Source organism: Caretta caretta, chromosome 1 (genome assembly GCF_965140235.1).
Source record: "Caretta caretta isolate rCarCar2 chromosome 1, rCarCar1.hap1, whole genome shotgun sequence".
Lineage (NCBI taxonomy): Eukaryota > Metazoa > Chordata > Testudines > Cheloniidae > Caretta > Caretta caretta.
The window spans coordinates 100,960,247-100,982,433 of NC_134206.1; the positions used below are offsets into that span (position 1 = coordinate 100,960,247).

Sequence of the window (22,187 nt, forward strand, 5' to 3'; positions counted from 1 at the left end):
AACAAAGATTCAAGTACGTCCAGTGGTCCTAAGTAAATTAATTAGATGCCATAAATGTTTAGCTATTATCATTTTTTACATTTTATCCAGTGGTTTTCATCATACTGGACACATCAAAAGTAGTCATCTACCAACAGTCAGAGACTATCTAATTATTATACAATAAAAAGGATCAACTGTCCCAATAGAGGCTACTTATTGTGTCTCTTATTCCCTGGCCTACCAGGGTCCACAATTTTTGAAGAGAAATAAGGCAACATATTTTAACAGAAGTAAATAGGTATCGTGTATGATTGAGGCACTAAAGAAGCATTAAGGATATGGCCCAGATCCTCAAAGGTAGTAGGCCGCTACCATTGAAAATTAGGCTCCTCAATACCTTTGACGATCTGGGCCATATATGTAAAACAAGAAAACTGCAACCAGTTTAAGGATCTGATCCTGCAACATGTTGAGTCCCTCTTGAGAAGTGCTGAGTGTCTTCAACTCCTACTGAGTTCAGTAGAGGAGGGGGTGCTTTGTTTAAGAAAGCTACCCAGTGCTCACTGTCCCCTCTTACTGCCTTTAGAGGCACTCATCATCCTAAAAGGAGGAGAGAGGAGGCATGGAGAGCCCCATGGAGTGGTGCAACTCTGCCCCAGAGTTGTAATTGTAAATTACACAATCTGACCTAGTAGTATGCCTAACATTTAGGGCCTAATTTGATAGAAATAACTTGCTTTTTTCACATGTAATGTTTCATGCATAGTTAACTGTAGGTGCAAATTATAGGATTTAGATGTCTGCTTTACTTGCAGATGCAGCCACCTGTTTAGATGTGTCAATACTAGCATTTGCACCTTCAAAATGGTAGGCTGACTGATGCCCCTTTAAAAATCAGATTTTTCAATTGCAGTACATATTACTTTGCTAAGGATATGTGAACCTTTGAAAATCTTGATTAGATCGATAAATACAAAGCAGTTTTAGTTAGGAAATAATAAATTAGAAATTATTATCTCATTTTGGAGGATAAAAGCAATCTCCTCTTTGTCTCTCTCTTTCTTTCTGTGCATATGTATGTGCCAGGTCTGACATACTAACTTGTTACAAATGTGACTGTTTTTTCTTTTCCTTAATGTGAATCACATATAGCAAGAGTCTTTTTATCTCTCTGGGTGGGAAACACTGGGACAATTTGCATATTTACTTTTTTTTATTAAACTGCATCTTCCTTGATAACTCATTTTAAAATGCCCATTTAAAACATTGGCTTTGATCTGGTTTCCTGGTAATTAAATTGCTTGCCTTTAAACTTCCATCATTTAAAATAATCCTTATTAAGACAATTTTCCCAAACTTCAAATATTGGTTTTCAATTCTAGTGTGAAGGGAATGAATAATGGTTATGGATATATTTACTTAAACACAGGCTGGTTATACCAAACTAGGAAATTGATTTCTTTGCCTCTTGTATTAACTAAGGGCATGATCCAACAAATTCTTACCTTGTCAAAGGCCTTAGTCACACTGTAGTCCCATTTGTTTCACTGGAACAACTTACATTGATAAAATCTACTCAAATGAGTAAGGATTTCTAGGATTGGATTCTAAGACATGCTACTATTCTTCTAGGCAGAATGAAATAAGCAGTCCCATGCTGGTCTTTTAAAAAATGTTCATTGTGAAATAACTTCAGTTCTCAAATACAATATAAGTAAAGATTTATAATTATATCTGTGTAGATAAAATATAAATAATCACCACATATTCATCTAATACAATAACCTATACATCCTGTTGCCTGACTGAACTGCTTCTGATTTGAACTTCACCAGGTCTGTGAGGTTCTGATCAGATGTTCCAGCTGTGTGTATCTACACTCATAAGAGAATAAATACATACATAGTAAGTAATTAAATAAAATCTATAAATCTTTGTTTTAATCTGATATAAATATAATTACATATTTCATTATATTTTAAAATATCAATCTCTTCCTTCTCTAATTACACATTTGAATATATGGTAATTATTTTGATTGTGAGGTGGTTAAAAATCTGTGCCATACAAAATTAAAAAGAGATTAAAAGGCCTTTTGTTCATATGGAAATACCAAAAACAACATTTTGTTTAAGTGGGATTTTATATTTCTCTAGTCAAGTGATGATAGGGCTTTTGTAAAGAAAACCTTTCATCTTAAACATTCAGTACTCCATCACAACATAATTACCCTAATTTGTATTCCACTGTAGAAACAGGCTTTTTCAGTTTAAACAAATTAAGCAACAATCACTAAGCATACATGGCCAGCATTTTTTCAGCTAACCTGTTATCTACTCTAGCTACAGCTTTATCTTTATAAACTAGAAATCGTGTTTTGTTTTCCTGATTTTTCTGAGGATTATGTTAGTCAGATTGTCTAAACAGGCATTGTGGCTCACTGGTTAGGGCAGTGGATTGGAAATCAAGAGGTTATGCCCCACTCTTTCCTTACTCTTATAATCTTGAGCAAGGCACTTTGGGCCAAATCCTTCCCTCATTTAGGCTCCAGTTCAGGAAAACACTTATGCACATTCTTGACTTTAAGTGCATGAGTAATCCCATCCCTCTTCAGCAAAGCACTCAAGCACAGGTTTAAGAGAGCATTGCTGAATCAAGGTTGTTCATTCCATTGACGTCAGCAGATGATGTATGACCTGAAGTGTGACAATTTATATCTCTTACAAATTGGGATAGTGATATTCTCTCTCTATGTAACTATGGATGTTTTTGCTGTCTATATAAATGTGTCAGGGCATGAACCAACCTCTAACTGTGATGACGGTCTGAAGAAACTTCCCCTATGGGCAGTTTATTTCAAAATGATCTACTACAGAGTTTCTTGTGCCTTCCTCTGAAGCATCTGGCACTAGCCACTGTCAGAGACAGGGTACTGAACTAGATGGGCCACAGGTATGACTATTCCTGTGAAATCAGTAGAGTCAAACTGGTTTAAAATAGGTATAACATCAAAATCAGACCCATTACATTCAGGCCCCAATTCAGCTACACACTTTAAAGTGTAAAGCACATGCTTAAGTGCTTTGCTGAATGGGGCCTCAAAGAAAAAGTAAGAGAGAGAAGTGAGGAGTCTTTGGGTATGTCTACTCTGCAATAAAAAATCGGCAACACTGAGTCTTAGAGCCCAGTCAATTGATTCAGACTTGCAGGGCTCGAGTTTCCAGGGGGGTGCGTCTTGGAGCCCAGATTGCAGCCCCAGCCCAAACATTTACTCTGCAATTTTTAGTCCTGCACCCTGAGCCCCGCACGCTTGAGTCAGCTGACCCAGCTCAGCCACAGCCATGCTGCAGGTCTTTTATTGCAGTGTAGGTGTCTAAGGGACAAGTTCAGACCTTGTGCAAGCAGTTGCAACTGCACATGTAGTTCACAGAGTTCTCACTTACATGAGGTCTGAATATGGTCCTAGATCTTTTATATAACAGAAAAAAGAGTGGTACTGATTTAGAGACATCAGCACTGAACTATACAGAATGATGATTCATAGCATGATGTGGAGGGAGGGGGAAGTGGGAAAAGAAGGAATTTAATATGAATAGCTCAAGGAGAAGCAAATTTAATGAGAAAGAGCTTAGTATTTGTCAAGGTTCCTTCCCCACTCAGAACTCTAGGGTACAGATGTGGGGACCAGCATGAAAGACCCCCTAAGCTTATTCTTATCAGCTTAGGTTAAAAACTTCCCCAAGGTACAAACTTTGCCTTGTCCTTGATCCGTACACTGCCACCACCAAGCGTCTTACACAAAGACCAGGGAAAGAGCCCACTTGGAGACATCTTCCCCCAAAATATCCCCCCAAGCCCTACACCCCCTTTCCTGGGGAAGGCTTGATAAGAATCCTCCACAATTTGTACAGGTGAACACAGACCCAAACCCTTGGATCTTAAGAACAATGAAAAATCAATCAGGTTCTTAAAAGAAGAATTTTAATTAAAGAAAAGATAAAAGAATCACCTCTGTAAAATCAGGATGGTAAATTACAGGGTAATCAGATTCAAAACATAGAGAATCCCTCTAGGTAAAACCTTAAGTTACAAAAAGACACAAAAACAGGAATATACATTCCATCCAGCACAGCTTATTTTACCAGCCATTAAACAAAAGGGAATCTAATGCATTTTTAGCTAGATTACTTACTAACTAACAGTTGTAAGGCTGCATTCCTGATCTGTTCCCGGCAAAAGCATCACACAGACAGACGAACACCTTGTTCCCCCCCTCCAGCTTTGAAAGTATCTTGTCTCCTCATTGGTCATTTTGGTCAGGTGCCAGTGAGGTTATCTTAGCTTCTTAACCCTTTACAGGTGAAAGAGTTTTGCCTCTGGCCAGGAGGGATTTTATAGCACTGTATACAGAAAGGTGGTTACCCTTCCCTTTATATTTATGACAGTATTATATTTCAGTGATGTGAGATTCCAATGATAGGTGACTATAGCATTTAGGGCCAAATTCAGAACTGATACAAATGGATGGTGTAAGTTATTCATTTAGGGCCAGATTCATCACTGTGTTCCAGCTGCTTTGCACCTTTGATGTAATGCAAAATACCCATAAAGCTGGTTTATCCAGCAAATAAACTGAATTTACAACTACTTAGCATTGCTTAAGCAGTGTGGAACACCAAAGGGCAATGATAAATCTAGTCTCCAAGGGACATTGGTTGAAAGTGAGTGTAAGTAGGCTTAAATGGTGAAATAGCATAACTTGGGTGGGTGTGCAAAAAACACTCAAACAAAACAATATAATTTATACTGATTTGCTATATTTATTTGGACAAAATTCAGCCTTAGCATAAAAGGTACAACTGAATTTGGCCATGATACTGTTAGTTTGCATTATTTTTCACCTCCCTCTTGGTTCTTAATCTTTGTGAGACAAACATGGCATGGCATATAAGTTACATTAATTTTGCATATGCATTGAATCCAGGTTAGTGCAAGTTACACTACGGTGTCACTTTACACGTTTTTGACCAATATACATTTAACGTGTAACATATATGTCACTCTGAATTTGGTTCAGAAAATTCCAGGAATTGCCCCTGCTTACGAGGCTGCATTTAGATGAATTTGGTCCTACATATCTTTGATGCTGTTCCAGATCTCTCGTAAATAACTTAATAGATAGATGTATTGGCTGACTGGAAGATTGAATCTGTCTCTCATAGACCATTGAATAGAATGCTAATAGAAGGGAACATGGATTACAGAGTATGTAACACATACTTAAAGTTTCTTCTAGCTTTGAGTCATTTAGGCACAGACTTTTCTGTTAAGGTTTTTACATCCTATAAATCTCATATTCTATTTTCTTTGTTAGATAAGGTACAAGACATGAAGATTACAATTACACTATGAATTTTCCTTTCCTGAGTTGTAACTTACAATTAAATCATTCTACAGCAGTTTAAATTTTTCTGGATAAATTCAGCGTTATGTTCGAAGACAAAAGCTCACCAATTCTCTGATTAGGAAGAAGCAAGTCGATTTATAATATCTAAAATTTAGGGTTTTTTTTGCAACCAATGGGCATACTGAGAAAATGATATGGGTCCCAATCTGGCAGACACTTTTGAACATGCAGAACTTTATGAATGTGAATAGCCCCAATAACTGATTCTGTTCTCATGAGTAGAGTTACACATGTTCTAAAGTGTTTGCAGGATTAGGGCCTAGATTTTACAATTTTAAAAAACTATTTATTTAGGAAGTTTTAACAGGTTTATAAATCCATCACATGTAAATATCAAAAACAAAACAATAATCATTACTACAATAAGCTTTGGTTTAAAGAGACATTTTACAGTAATATAGTAATCAGATCTCTTTATTTTACAAGGTGTTACCATATTAGAGTGAGCATCATTACAACATCTGGGACATATTGTTTCCAGTGATTTTATGAACTTGAGTGAAATCTGCTATTACACATATTTAATAGACCAGGCATGTCTATGAAATGTTATTTTTTAGATTTTATAAACAAATTTGATATCCTTGACTTTGAATGGTACTTTTTAAAATTCATGCCTTTAACGAGTGGGAAGTTTTTACAAGAGTTGACCCCCTATTGTTCTTGTAAATTTGGCAACAATAACTGTATAATTTTAATCAATTATGTATTTTTTCTTTTTTATTTATGTACAATTAGTCTTTTTTAGAAAGACTATGCATGTAGCTTATGATATAAAATTTTATAAATAAAAAAATACAAAAAAAAATATAGGCAGAAAGCCGAAGTTAAATCACTCTAAAAAGCAGAAAGGCTTGAAATACAGATAGAACTGACTGGGATTCTTCTACACTTTCTCTCTTGTCCCTTCCATAAGTAAAATGTTCCTGCCCTTGCTGCAGAAGAAAAAGGACTTACACTAGTCAGTTTCCTACTGCATCAAGTTCTTTATACACCCAGCTGACTGCAAAGTTTCTCTTTGCAGCCATGCCTCTGTGTAATCCTAGTCAGTTTCCCTTTGCAACTGTGGGGTGCCTCCTTTGATGTGGCACTGTAGGAGGTTGCCTATCCTTAAAGGAGGGCCTGCAAACAGAACCCCTTCTGTGGAGCAAAAGAAAACACCAGTGTGATGTCACGTGACTCTTTTTTTAATATATACTGAGGAGGAACTCACATCCATGTCTCAGAATTTTGTTATATAGTTTAATGACATTATACAGTGGTGTAGATTAGATAGAAATAAATATCTCATTTAAACCCTGAAGTGAGGGACATTTACTCTAGACCTCTCTTCTGCGGCTGGTCTAATTCAGTGACTTTCGGACTTTCCAGGGAAAGTGGGTGGAAGAAATTGGAGTGGTTGTTTGCAGGGTATTTTTAGTGGAATCTTTATTGTTAAATGGATTTATCTGTGACACTGATGGATTAAATATATTATGACATGCTTTTAGACAATAAAGGTTTTTTGCGATTAGATTATTTACATCTGTATGGCTTGAGTAAGCATTTTTAATAATATAAATATGAAACATGAAATAGCAACAATGAAATGTCAGTTTTATTCTAACAGCTCAATTTATATGAGGAAGAGGCACATAACTCATCTTTGTCTTTTAGTAAGCAGCAGGGATAAAACTAGTATTCTACTGTCCACCATTCTGCGTCTTCTCTGTCTGTGCAATTTCAGTAAATTTATTGCCATGAGAAGTTAGAAAAGAGATGACAAAATTAATAAATCTAGGCCAAAGTTTTTAGCATCCTGGGTAGGTACAAACAGGTGTTTGAGCATCCATTTAGAGGCACAAACTGGAGTTAAAAGTCCTGGAGGGAATTTAGAAAGGTTGTGTCTGGTTGAACCCAAATATATCTGAGCACTCCAAAGGCCTGGGACAAGGGCATGGTCTGGACTGAGTGTCCAAAAAGAAGTTCCAGAAGGGCTCAGATGCACTCAGCAGCTGCTGTTGGTGCTCATATCTTAATTGTCAGAGGAAGCACAGGTTAGATATTCAGGCAGCACCCCCTCATTGGTTATTCTCGAGTCTCTGCACTCTGAAAAAAGATAGCATGAAGGCAGGATTTGATTCTATGTACATTTGAGAGAAACAGAGAATTTACTATAAATTTATAGGATTAGTACATAGGAATTAGTATTATGTACCAGATCAATCCATCGGTCCATCTAGCCTAGTAGCCTGTGTCCAACCGTGGCAGATGTGTCAGAGAAAAGTGAAAGTATGCAATAATCTGACTATAAAGGAAGTTTTTTCCTTAACCCTCTCAAAGAGAGGTTGGTTTGTGCCTAGAAGCATGAGGGTTTAATCTGTTCCAAGCTTTTTAGACCCATTAAATATAACTATGTATCTATCTATATTTTCTGAATAAATGTCCATTTTTGTGCTGTTCTAGGCTAAACATTATCTTGTGGCAATAAGTTCCACTGATTAATTTCATAATGCACACAAAAGTATTTTCTTTTCTCTGTTTTAAATTAGTTGCCTTTCACATTTACTGAATATGCCCTTGTTTTTTTTATTAGGGGAAAGAGTAAATACATGCATCCCAGTTATCCTCTCTACTCTTTACCATTACTGCACTTATTTTTATACCGCTAATTAATGAATCAGTATTACTTCCATTCTATTTTGGAAATTCCCATTCTGTCTGAGTGCACAAATGTGGGGACCCAGGCCTTTTACAGAGCCCCCCACCTGAGGCCCTTTGGAAATGTTTCCCATAGTGATTCCAGTGATAATGGAATCATAGAACCATAGAGTTAGAAGGGACTGCAAGGGTCATCTAGTCTAACCCCCTCCCAAGATGCAGGATTTGTTGTGTCTTAGCCAGTGATACTAAGACTCAGGTTCACAAGTGTCCCCTGAGGCTCTTTGCAGCACATATTAAAACACCGTGTGATCTAATTATTAACCAACCGGGATGATTTTACCTTGTTATTAACTAATTGTAGTTGATAAAATAATACTCATTTTGCTCTCAGAATAATATATATCAGCATAACAAGCAAATATTTCCCATCATACTGTTTAAATAAGAATATATTGTAAATGAAACAATGAATTTACACTACTGTGGCTCTTTTGGGTGATATTGATCGCTAATTTGGCTCTTGAATCACTTAGGTGTGAGTTGTTTCAGAGTAGCAGCCATGTTAGTCTGTATTCGCAAAAAGAAGAGAAGTACTTGTGGCACCTTGGAGACTAACCAATTTATTTGAGCATAAGCTTTCGTGAGCTAGAGCTCACTTCATTGGATGCATGAGTATCACTGGTCTAAACCACCCAAAACTGGTGGCTATCCAATCCAGCCTCTTTTTGAAAACTTCGAGTGAAGGTGCTTACAAGGCCTCCCTAGGCAGTCTGTTCCATTGTTCTACTGTTCTTACAGTTAGGAAGTTTTTTCCTGAGATTTAATCTAAAGGTGCTGTGCTGCAGTTTGTGGCAGAAGAGAACAACTTTTTTCCATCTTTTTATGGCAGCCTTTGAAGTATTTGAAGACCACTATCATATACCCCCTTAATCTCCTCTTTTACAAACTAAACATGCCCAGTTCCTTCAGCCTTTGCTCATAGGGCTTGCATTCCATCCCTTTGATCATCTTTGTCGCTGGCCTCTGGATCCTTTCCAGTTTCTCTACAGCCTTTCTATCTGTTGGTGACCAAAGCTGGACACAGTTCTGCGGGCTGAGGCCTAACCAGTGCTGAGTAGGGTGGTACTATCACCTCCCAGAGGGGGGTGGATGAAGGGTTTTATACTATTAATTTATTTAGGCTAGAAAACTCTGTAACTAGCAGCCAGACTAGTGACACTCAAGCAGCGCTGGATGTACAAAATGTACCTTACTGGCTGTGGTGGACACCGTGTGGATTGGGAGGGGGAACAGCACCCACGGCTAATACCGCGTGACCAGTCCCGAGGTGCTGCCCTCCCTCGCGGGGGAAGAGAAGCCAGCAGCTCCTAGGCAGCGTTCACAGTGGGTCGGAGGGGCAGGATGCTTTCCTGGGCTTGCATTGCCCGACGCCCTCACAGCCGGGCGGTCCCAGGCGGTGCACTCGCCAACACCACTCCCAAGCCCGCCCGGGCTGGCTCGGGGCTCCCCGCGCTGGGGACGCGGCTGCAAGAGCCGCCGGCGGAGCCTGGCCTCGGTGCCCAGGCGACGGACCGCGAGCCCGGGGAAGAAAGCGCAGCCTCGCCCCGGCGCGCGGCCACGTCACGCTCGCGGCGCCTGTGGCCGGAGCGCCGGCTCCAGCGGGGCAGGGGGTGGCAGTGACCTGTGGGCGGGGCAGCTCTGGGCTGCCGGGAGCGCGCAGCAGCCCCGCGCTCTCGGGGAATCCCCGCGTACCCGGCTCCTCCGAGGCACGAGGATGACGGGCGCGAGGCGGGGAAGGAGCGGCGCGCGCTCTCCCTGACTCTTTCCCACAGCCTGAGTGCCGGCCTGGCGCGGGGGCGGAGCGAGGGAAGACGGCGCTTCTGATTGGCTGAGCGCGGACCGCTGACCCCCCACCCCCCCCAGTCGCCGAGGTGAAAGGGCAAGCAGGGCTCCGGCTAGCGGCGGCGATGGCGGCGTCCTTGCGCCAAATGGTGGTGGGCGCCTGGCGGCGGCCGGACCGACAGCTGCTCGCGCTGCAGGTGAGCGGGGAGCCGGGTCCCAGCGGCCTTCCGGCGCCTCTCGGAGCCGTCCGCGCGGGATGCGCTGGGGCGGTGAGCCGAGCTCTGCGCCCCAGCGGGCGGCGGCGGCGGCGGGAGCAGGCGTTACGGGCTGTGGCAGGAGCCCGGGGGAGCAGCGCTGAGCGAGCCCGTCGCCGCCCTTGCCTGGGGCCGGTGAGAGACCAGCGTAGAGAACTTGGTACCTGTCCAATGGAGCGTGAAGCGCCGCAGAAGCCTATGAGCTTCCAAGGGCAGGCACCTTCCAACGACGGTGAACCTTTATTTATAAGAAAAAAAAATCAAGTTAATAGTTTATATTTAGTGAGAACTTTTATTGAAGTGCATAGTGTGGATTCTTACAAAGATCTCATACTTTAAGATACAGATTCATGATATTAAGTATATAACTAGTGAGGCATATAACGAGAAACTAGACTCTCACTGACATTTTAAAAATAGGATCTTAAGCAAAAGAGGAGGACTTTGGAGACTTTAGTTTCTTGCTCTAGATGTTGACATATAGTATAACTGATAGTATTAGGTCAATAAGGATAATGGAGGGTAACCTGTACTTGAAGGTGAAATGCATTATGGATTGGCAGTAGCTTGCCATAATTAAGATTGATGATTATAAGCTACAAAGTCCATTTACAAATCCAGTTTTCAAACACTACTTCCAAAAATCTCTCTCTTTTTTTTTTTCTTCCCCTGCCCTCAATCTTGGTGTATTTTATTCCCCCTCCCCCATCTGTATTTCCAAAATGGCTTGATCTTAAAGATTCCAAATTTTCATTGTATAACTCCACAGCAATGATTCTCCACCACCCCCTTTTAGAAATTATTTTGCAGTTATTGTATTCTTCCTGATAATTTTGGGGATAGTATATTGGCATAGCTACATAAAAATCAGTTTAGATGCTACTCAGTTAATAACTGGAACAAGACTCTTTGCTCAAAAGATTATACAAACATTAACATCTTTGCAGTACCCCAGTTAGATATGGAAATGGCAGACAGCTTACGCTAAACTTTTAAAGAAGCATAACTTTTGTCCCTCTTATGTAGATACAAATTAAAACGTTGTTAGAATTCTCTGGCTTCATCTTTGAACTTAATTATCTGCATGTCTTGTGGGAAGGTGAGTTGGTCTAAAATCTTGTGTTGCACTTTGGATAAATACTTAAGCCATTGGCCCAGAGAGAGAGAGTGACTCTGTAGCCTGATGGTTAGGGCACCCACTGGGTGAGACTATGGTCCAACTCCCCTGGTCCAGTAACTTTTTTTTAAATCCTCAGTGGAACAGCTTTAACAGGAGAGATTGAGGAAGCCCCACATCAGAATGTCCCATAGATCAGTGCTTAGTGCACTCTGAGAGATGGGAGACCAAATCCTCTTCTTCCCTCCCCCTTCTCCCTTGGCAGATGGGGAGAATTTAACTTGCATCTTCCATATCCCAGGTGAGTGCTCTAACCACTGGGCTAAGTTATAACATGGACACTGCCGCCTCCTCCTCCAGCTGGGTTTTTGAATGGGACCTGATCTGGTAGGTGGCCTCTGGGCCCTGTATGTGTGATAGGCATGCTACATCTATTTTTCCCCCAGTTTGTGGATTGATCTGGGGCTTGGGGGGAGATTGCAGTGCACATGCCCAGAGGGAGCTCTTGAGGCGCCACTGAGTTTAGGTGCCTACAGCCAAGCAGGAGTTTTGTGGATTGCAGTGGTGCCTAAGGCCATATTTGTGCTAGAAACCTTGGTTGATACAAGTTATGCAGTAGAGCTTCTGCAGTTAGTATATTGCTTGTGCATTCTTGGTTCATTGAATTGGTGCTGTGAGACTCACCAGGAGTGCCTGTGTTGATGCACCATGGGTAGGTATTCCAGTGTGCAACTTCCCATTGTCTGGCACATAGTCTCTTGAGAAATTTTGGCATGCATGGTGGGACAGAAGCGAGTTGTGTGGGAGTGATTGGGAGCAAGGAGTCAAGTTCCTATTATGCAACTTCATCTATTTCATAATTTTCATGCCTCTTTAAAAAAAATCCTGTGAAACTGCACAGAACTTCTTGCTGTCAGTCCTCTCTAAAAGAACTATGGAGCTCACACAGCTCTGCTCTGTTGTCATGAGTATTGCAAACACAGGACAGACAATCCTCCAGTATTTGTAGAGCCATAGAAAGTAATGTCCTTTGCTGCTAAGGTTTTGTTTCATAGAGGATAGATTGCTGAGGGACACAGTGAAAACCAATTCAAGGTTGTTGATGGCGTAGATCAGCTGCAGGTGGAGAAGAGCTGCTTCTGAGCCTGAGAAACAAGCATTAACTGGTGGGATTGCATTGTAAAGCAGGCTTGGGATGATGAGCATTGGCTGCAGAACTTTCAGACACACAATGCCATGTCCCTGTGCTTGGGACTGTGCCAAGCTTGCTGCTGCCCTCCAGCTCCAGGACACCAGACTGAGAGCTGCACTGGCAGTGGAGAAGTGAGTGGCGATCACTCTGTGGAAGTTAGAAATCCAGGGTTGCAATCAATCAGTGGGAAATCATTTTGGATTTGGAAAATCCACAGTGGGGACCCTTGTCATGCAAGTGTGTAGGGAGGGCTATTAATAGTTTCCTGCGCCTGCTATACAAGAGTGTCTGTTTTGGTAGTGTGCAGGAGATGGTGGATGGATTTGCTGAAGTGGGATTCCTGAACTGAGATGGGGTGATAGAAGGTGCACACATCCCTATTTTAGCACCAGCCTACCTTGCACAGAGTGTATCAACAGAAAGGGCTACTCTTCTATGGATATGCAAGTGCTGATGGATCACTGGGGATGCTTTGCCAGTGATCAGTGCTGGTTGGTCAGGGAAGGTGCATGATGCTCTCATCTTTAAGAATGCAGGACTGTTCAGAAAGCTGCAAACAGGGATGTTCTTTCCTGGCTAGCAGATTTGGCATTTCAGTATTGTCAGTGCTACAGTGATCATGGGGGATCTGGCTTACCCCTTGCTTCCCTGGTTCATGATGCTACACACTGGCCACCTCAGTAGCATCAAGGAAAAGATTCAACTGCTAGCTCAACAGGTGCAGAATAACCACTGAATGTGGTTTTAGTAGATTGAACTCTCCCTGTACAGTAACATTTTGGCTCTTAAAATAATAAATCATAAAATAAAATTTTGGCTCGTATTCCCAGGGGTATGAGTGTAGGGCAGTGGCCTGGAGCACTGGCACTGTTTTTTCCACAGGTGGTGGTGGTTTTAGCTGATATCTTGCTCTTAAGGGTAACAAAGATGTAGAAAACACAGCTGCTGCTGGCATCCTGAAGCCACCTGGTCCTATATGCTGCTGGCTTGTTTACTTCAAAGGTGGCATCCCAAGTCATTGTGGACTGGCTCATTACTTTTGAGGAAGAAATAAGGTTACCATCCCTAGAAACCTTTGGCAGAGGATTGCAGTGTAGCTCTATGAAAGTTTTATCAAGATCTCTCAAGGGATGTCCTTGTGTACATAAGCAAACGTTATGTGAGAAAGCAAATACCAACTCTGCCTCTGTTGTACTGCTACCTGTTCTAGTTTGAGTATGTTAATGAAGTCAGTACTCGTGCCCTGCTATGTAGGGGTTCGGCGTCATCTGTACACTTAAACATTGTAACATGCAGGGTGGATTTGATTTAAATCACTAGTCAGGAAGACTTGGTTTAATCATGGATTTTTATATAAAAGTGCATACTTATTGGTTGGTATAACCTTAATACATTTTCTTCACAACTCAGAGGTACATTCCTTTTTTAAAAGGTACACACTGTACATTTTTAAAGTGATTTATTTTGAAAACTTTTCAGATTAGTTTTACAGCTATATTAGAAAATGAATGATTGTTCGGTTATATTCATTTACCAAAGGTAATTGAAGCAGATATTTATGAAGTCATTGGGAGGTGAACTATCTCCAGTTCAACAGGTTAATCATTAATATTTGGAGGATTTTGTTGCCATTAACAAAACAAAGGTATGAATTTTAGAGTTCAGTTAAATGTTCAAGTTTTTTAAAATAGGTTTGTTTTTGTTAAAATTGTTAACTAAAATAGTTAAATGAAATATTAAAAAAAAATTTAAATCGACTAGGTCAGCCAGGTCAATATGATAAATTTAAAATATTGGCTTCTGCAGTTAACTCAGTCGACTTCACCTTAATTTTCCTGTTTGTTCATAATCTGGAAAAGAAAAACAAGCTTTCCTGCTTTTTCAGGTCCCAAACGATTTCTCAATTTGGAATGAATTAGTCCAAAGGAAGAAAATATTCTTTCTACACTGGCAGAAGAAGCTACTGCTGTTAAAAGTGAGATTATCACTTCAACAGTCTCTGAATCCAAGTGCTTAAGTGACTTCCACCAGTTCACTTGTGTGACTTTCTTTAAAACATCAGCAGCAGACATATTTCTTGAATGATTCACCCTTAGCTCTAAAGTTTCTTATAGTTGGCATTATGGAGGGATGATTGCTGGATGTCCATGTCATAGCCAACTCCTCTTCTTCAGCAGTTAAGGTTTCATCCTGGTACCAAGTATTGAGAGTATTTGCAAGAAAATGAGCTAGAGATAGTGCTTGTCCCATTTGTGTTTTTTTTTATGCTTGTAATTTAACTCTGTAAGATTGGGTCCCTAATCCATGAACTCATTTACAAAACTTTTCTTAAACATTACATGAATATATTGTCTCGTACTATAGAATTAGAATTTATAATCCCTAGTCCATGATGTGAGAGGTATTTTCCTCAAAGCATTTTATTAAAAAATCCGATTTAAATAAAAAATATCCAATTTTTTTTTAAAACTGATTTTTATCCACCCTGGTAACAAGAAATGGATTCACAAACTTTTCCTGCGGTTTCTTCCCCTGCATTGGGCTTGGCTGCCGGAACTGACCAAACTGTGGTGGAGTCTGGAATGGATCCTGGCTCCTGGTGTAGCTGGACCTCCCTGATTGTATGTCCCCTATCTCCCATCTTCCTTCTCCTTGCTGTACACAGAAGGAGTCTTCATCCTGGGCTCTTCAGAGGAACCCATGGTGCTCTGCAGTGTGTTGGTGGGGTTTCCGCCAAGCGTGCCATGCACATTGTATTAAAAGCAACAGATCTGGGGCTCAGCACCAGATCGACTGTTGGGCCTGACTGGCCTTCTGGTATGCCTGCTGCAGTTCCTTTGCTTTCACGCAGCACTGCTGCTGATCCCTGTTGTACCCCTTTGCCTGCATCCTCTGTGCAATCTGTCTGTCAATGTCCATATTTCCAGAACTGCTCTGTAGCTGTGCTTGCACAGACTATTCTTCCCACAGGCCCAAGAAATCCAGTGCCTCCTGTCTACTCCAGGCATGTGCACGTCTGGAACATGTAGCCAGCATGGTCTATTGGTCAGTTGTGTGCTCATCAAACTGGGGAATCAGGAAAAGGCATTTTAAAAATGTGGGCTTCGTAAAAGGTGGGTGTGGCTCCGGTCTCTGTGACTCCTGGGCAGTTGTGGCCAGTGCCCAGCATTATGGGACAGCTGCTGGAGAACTGGTAGGATCAACCGAGGTCACGGTGTCTGTACTTGCATTGCGTAAATCGTGATAGGCCGACCTCCCTGAACAACGTTGAGCAATGGTAGGAGTCCTGCGGAAATGTTGAGTGTAGACACAGGCATAATGAGGCTGATGCAAGGTGACTCACATAGACCTAACTTTGTAGTGTAGACCAAGCCTCTATCTTTGTGGCTCTGGGCCAAAGCCCTGTTAAATGCATTGTAAAATGTCATCTTGTTGAAGTGTTTCCAACTTGTTTTATAGATACCTCGGATAGCACAGAGTTGTCAAACTCTGGTCCTATCAATACAGGCTCAACCAACTACCTTTTTTTTTGTTTTTGTTTTTTTAAAAAAAAAAAACAAAAAATCATGGTTTCATTTCCAGTTGAAGCAAATTTGACTTAAACCTTTGAGTGGGTTGTTAAAAACACAACTAACTGCAACACACTGAGTTAGATTACAACTCTGTGTACTTAGGCACTTAGTCTGACAAATTATACAGAATTTGAGTTTTATTCTCTAAGTATTTTCAATACAGGAAAAAGAGGAAGATAGTTGTGATTTATTTAATGTAGAAACTTTGTATATGGATTAGGTTATTTTCGTAAAACTAAGATGAAGTTCCTGTCAATTTATATTTAAAACAGTTGAATAAGGTTTCTCTAACTGCATGACAGGTTTCCTCTTCTGATGTTAAAAGGTGTTTTTAATAAATCCCAAGGCCTTAAATCCATCTTAATTACCACTGTCTGTAACTTTTCTATTTCTTCCCTTCTAACTTGCTGCTTTAGCACAAAAATCTTCTGGCTTCTCCTGTGCCTTCAGAGTTAAATGGCTTTGTATTGCGGTCTTTAGAAGACAGTTCGGTAGCCTCTTTCTAAATTAGCTGTACACACTTGGTTCAGCCACTATGAGCCCTCAGAAGCTTTTTTTCCAGTGAATTATATTAACTTGCAAAGATTTTGTTGAATGTGTGATTGAGCTCTTGTGGGTTTCCCTACCCTTCTGTAGTAGTGTATGAAAAGGAGATGGTGTCTTTCTGTTGGGAGGTGGTGGTGGTGATGGAAGGAGGGTGTGTGTGTGTGTGTATATATATATGTCCCCTTCTCCCTCCCCTGCCCCCCCCTCAGTCCAGCCAAAATGTGGTGTCCATTTTTTTTATTTCACATGCAGAAGTAGGAATATATAGCCCACTCCTGCACCCATCTAGTATCCTTACTCATGTTCTCTGGTTTGTCCTTTCCAGAATAGAATATAAAATTTTACCTTCTACCCTTCACAGTCTTCCATGTAGTTGTCCCTCTCTTTGCACAACCCCACTTAGTTTGGCCTCCAAACATACTCCTCCCCCCGCCCCCCCAGCTTTATTTTTCCTCTTTTTCTTTAGCCCAGTATGTCTGTGTCACTCACTCACTCATCCCCTCTTCAGATAGCAGTTCCTTGTGGTACGTATAGAGCTTGGTTATATGGAAACAAACAACATAAGGGCGGGAAGTTGGAAAAACTCAACTTGATAGTGCAATTATTTAATTATTTATGACCCTCCCCCCTTTTCTATTTGAATCCTGTGTAATCTTCCTGGGTCTAGGGGTCTATATTTCCTTTGTGTCCTAATCTTTCTCTGTATTCCATACAGCTTTAGACTGTCCCAGTCACTTTTGCAGTTTGGTTTTGTCCTTCTGTGTATATTTGCTGCTACTTTAATTTTAGTGTTGTCTGAACCTGATCATTCTTGTGCTCCAACTGGAGGAGAAAAAAAAATCCCTGGGTGGGGTGGGAGAAGTTATGAAGCAGCCATGCAGGTTTTAGAGAAATGACTGGGAGGGGGTGGTGCATGTGTGCCTTTAAAAATAAATAAATAAATAAAAAATACCTCTTTGCCCCTTGGTAGTCTTGGACTGCGCTACAATTAGTAAAGCTTAAGCCATTGGAACAGGAATAGCTCTGCACACTTCCTGGCACAGCTTTGTGGGCCACAGCCTGAGAACCACTGCATCACCCTATCCCCATCTCTTCTCAAACACTATAGATTTTATTTTATTTTATTTTTTGGTTGGGTCCGCATCTCTCTAATGGGTAGCCGCCCATTTCCCATTCAGCCCCTATTCTTTAGGAAATGCCTCTGATTCTTCACCATACTGGTTCACTTCAGATTCTAGGTCAAGAGCTACCTCTTCTCTCTGGCTTAAATCCTGCTCCACTGATTTCATTGAAGCCAGAGAAGCCAGGATTTCTCCCTCTTTCTCTGGCCATATGTATCTCCAAAGTAATTAGATTCTACTCTGACTCCCTAGCTTCCACATGCTCTATCATGTCCCCTTAAGCTTGACCTTTATACTTTGCCTGTGCCCTATAGTGACAACTCAGGAGCGCTGGAACAATTTGTATAGTGGGGGTGCGGAGCCATTTAACCAAACTGTAAACCCTGTATATAATAGAAACCACTTCAAGCCAAGGGGTTCAGCAGCACCCTCGGCACCACTAGTTCCTGCACCTACATGGACACCTGTATTTGTGACAACTGACATAGTGTGTGTTGCCTGAAAGTGTAACTACTCTGCAATAAACTTAAAATAGACCTGTCCAGTAAATTTACCATGGGATAGCTGTACTTTCATGTGACAACCCCCTTGTTGTTTGAGATTTTTATGTGGCTCTGAAGCAGTTTACGCTGCCACGTCTTTAGGTGGGGAGACTTCAAAAATGGAATCTTAGATGTGCGAGTAAAAGCTTCAGAGCATTTACTGATCTACAGTTTTTCTGAGTGTTTCTGAACCTGTTGCTGATAACAGCTATTTTTAAATTTTTTTAAAGTGACACTATCAAAGGGAAGCCTATTATAAGAGATCAGACACCTGTTTATCTGAATGTTGCTTTCATAATTAAACTTGGAAACAATCTAAATGGACAAAACACTTTTTTGAGAATTTAGTCTTGACTATTTGGACAATATGCACTCTGGCTGACATTGGCAGTAAGTATGTGTGTGTGGGAAGTCTTAGGAACTTGCTGAGCAAAACACATAGTATCTTCCTGTAAACACACAGTATCTTCATTGTTGTCTGAGGGTTTATATCCCTATCCACTCTCATTTTCTTTGGTATTTACTGCTAAAACTCTGGATATTCTTGTTATTTCTGTATAAATGTCCTATCCTGCTTACTCCTTGGGATCACTCGTAACTTGTGATAATGAGTTCTATGGGATTATTGCAGACTGTGAAAAGTATTTTCATAGGAATTGCCACAGTAGCTCAGACCATTGATCATGCTATCTGATAGCTACCATTGACTTATAAGATACATAAGACATGGTAAATATTGTAATGCTAATACTTCGCTATTTTGAGTCTTGCTGTACATTCAGCAGAGGTCTCAATTAAGTTGTCAACATTAGTGCTCAGATATCTTTCCTGAGTTGATATGGTTAATTTAGAAACCAGTAAGGCATAGGAGTAGTTCAAATCACTCCATCCAGTGTGAGTGACTTTATTTGTTAACAATGAATTTCATCTGCTATTTGTTGAGGAGTAAGCTAACTTAAACAGGTCCCTTTTGAAGTCTGTTTCCTCCCCTCCTGTCTAGCCTAAATAACTTTCTTACAGGAACTATTCGCAGCTTTGTCCAGATAATTATTTTAACTTATTTAAACTCAGCTACTACTGTGACACACTGCATTTTTAGGCTATGTCTACATTACATTTTTGTTGGTAAAACTTTTTTTGGTCAGGAGGTGTGTTTTCCCCCCACCCCACCTCTGACCGACACAAGTTTTACTGATGAAAAGCACTGGTGTGCTCTTCTGCCGACAAAGGTACCACCTCTCATTGCGGGTGTTTTTATTTTGTTGGTAGGAGAGCTGTCTCCCGCCTACAAAGAGCGGTTACACCACTTACCTTACAGCTGTGCCGCTGTAAGGTGCACAGTGTAGACCTAGCCTTTTTCACTGTGGGAGCTCGGCTTTTAGCAGAATTAGTAGTAGTTTAAATTTATAAGCCACATCAGTTGACACACAAGTTAATTCACCACAGTTGTTGAGAGATTATATGTAGTAGCTTTTGCAGACTTTAATCTTGTTCCACTAGACCGTCTTCCATAAGATGGCAGTTTCAGTAGATACCTGTGTCCTAGGAAAAGATGAGTGATGCACAAACAGTATCTCTGAGCTTTTGCTTCCTCCTGTAAGTTCGTCACTCTTGTGGGTGCTTTCAGTGCTCATCCAAAATTGCTGCCTGGAGACTCAAAATGACATTTCAAGTAATCTGACATACTGGTCAAATAGACTACCAAATCTTTCCACTTTACCAGCTTTAAAGAATACACTTAGAAGTGCTTATAAAGAGTTGTTTGATGAAGGGAAACTAATTATTTGGCTTTTGTTGTTTTTAAACTACATGAAATGGAAAAACTTGGATATTTAAGCTGTGAACTACTAACAATCCTTTTGTAAACAAATTCAAAAATCATTGAGGATGGACATGTGTTGGTGGATATATAAGGGAGTAGGACAGTAGATGAAAATGTACTGTCCTTTTTAGTTCTGGACACTTAAATTCAAATTAGCATTTTGACCAGAAGAAAACTTAGGCTATGGCTACACTGGCACTTCACAGCGCTGCAACTTTTTCCCTCGGGGTGTGAAAAAACACCCCCCTGAGTGCAGCAAGTTCCAGTGCTGTAAAGCACCAGTGTAAGCTGTGCCATGGCAGTGCTTTGAAGTTTCAAGTGTAGCCATGCCCTTAGTCTTCACCTGGTCCTTTAGTAGTTTCTTAGCCACATAAAATCACTTTTTGCTTGCTTGATAGCTTCTGCCTCAGAAGCACATAATCCCAGGGGATATAGCATTTCAGGTCTGAGATGTACTGCTAGACCAGTGTGGTGTGTTCAAGCTTTTCTATCAGAACTAAACTCTTCCAAGTTCTCTCTCAATGTATCTCTTGTGAGAGGCACTCAATTCTTCTCCCCCCTTTTTAAATTAAAACCAAGACCCCTGCCGCCAACCTAAAATCATAGGGAGAAAAGCTACCCTTTTAAAAAGAAAAGAAAAAAAAAAAAAAGGAGGGGGTGAGAATGTGGCAGTAAAAGAACAGTCAGGGCTTATAATTTATGGTACTTTTGCAATTTTAACTTTAATCACTGATCAAGCCATGAAGAATCAGTGCTCTTGTTTGGCCGTGGAGTAAGTTTTATATCGACTACAATACATAGGGAGAAGTTTTTCATATCTAGTATTTAATGAATAACTTTTTCCTGAAACTTCTGGAATTATTTTAGATTTAAATGTAAGAAGTTTCAAGTGTGGGGGGGGTGCGTGGAGGTTGTTTTTTGTACTTCCTTGTAGCTTAAAATAATAAGTTCAAGAAACTTAATGTAAGTTATTCTTTTAATTAACCAAACATCTGTAATTTGAATCCTTATCCCCTCTGTGTTTTTTGTAGTGTGCAACACGCCATTCAAGATGGTGCCTTATAACTTCACATACATTGTATACAGCTGAATATGATCCCAATGAAAAGGTAAGTTTTATAAAATTGTTTGACTATACTGTACCAAAACATATATTTGAAAGCCAGAAGTCAATCTTTTCTTCAGTACTTATGGTAACACTAGCAGTTTTAGTGAGACTACCTGTCATTAGCAAAAAAACATAGTACGATCAACTAGTGTGTGTTACTTTATTGATCCTGGTTCTGAATTCATGTTTATCTTAAATGTTGGATTTAAAAAAAAAAAAAACCACACACCTCACTCTTTGGCAAATACACTCCCAAGAATAAGGATATTTATTTGCCGATGCCCTGACATACTGTACATTTCTTTTACATTCCAAAACACATTTAAAATAGTTATGTACATTACACTTAGTCATTGTTTTTGAAGAGGTGAAGTCCCCATTTCTTGAGACTCTTTAAAGCTAGATTGGACAAAACACTGCAAATTACTATAGACAGCAACTCTGCATTAGCAGCAGGACATTTATTAAATGACCTAACGTCTTCCAAATCTAATGTTTACAAACAGTTTACATGCTAGGGAGTGATAAAGATGAGACTTTATAGGGCTAGCAGAGAAGAGTAAATCCTCAAGTATGAGGAGGTTGCCAGCTTTTTTCCCCTGTGTCTGGCCCATTAATTGACTCAGGAAGTAGCAATCTCGGTCTGCAGCTACAGGCCAAGCAAAACTTTTTCTAGTAGGAGGTTTATTCACTTGGCTTCCCTCTAAAGTAAATCTGCTTGGATGATTGCAGATACTGTGGCTGGATGTGCTCTGGTATTAAGGGGAAAGTATGGGAGCTGTGTTTTATTCTGGGGAATACAAGCCATAGATCTACATGTCAGCATAAAAGCAACTGACAAGGGATGATCGCTATATTGGAAAATGAAGGGTGGTGGGAACAGGAGTTGTAGAACAGTTTCTTAAAAGTAACTTCATTCTTGGTGAATTTGATCATGAATTTGCAGTTGCAACATTTCCTTCAAGTCTCGACTGTCACT

At 40.5% G+C, this 22,187-nt stretch overlaps 1 protein-coding gene across 8 annotated transcripts in view; it reads left to right on the top strand.

Moving 5' to 3' along the window:
* The window catches only part of PCCA (propionyl-CoA carboxylase subunit alpha), a 435,625-nt gene that overhangs the window by 22,376 nt on the left and 391,062 nt on the right, over nucleotides 1-22,187 (top strand). For 5 of the 8 annotated variants that reach the window (XM_048854272.2, XM_048854307.2, XM_048854330.2 and 2 more), the window contains exons 1-2: nucleotides 9,989-10,131; nucleotides 21,132-21,209. In XM_048854272.2, coding sequence (XP_048710229.1) covers nucleotides 10,060-10,131; nucleotides 21,132-21,209 — 150 coding nt within the window. In that variant the 5' untranslated portion in view covers nucleotides 9,989-10,059. Of the gene's footprint in view, nucleotides 1-9,988; nucleotides 10,132-21,131; nucleotides 21,210-22,187 lie in introns of those variants that run through there. The other 3 variants (XM_048854281.2, XM_048854288.2, XM_048854316.2) reach the window with 1 other exon arrangement.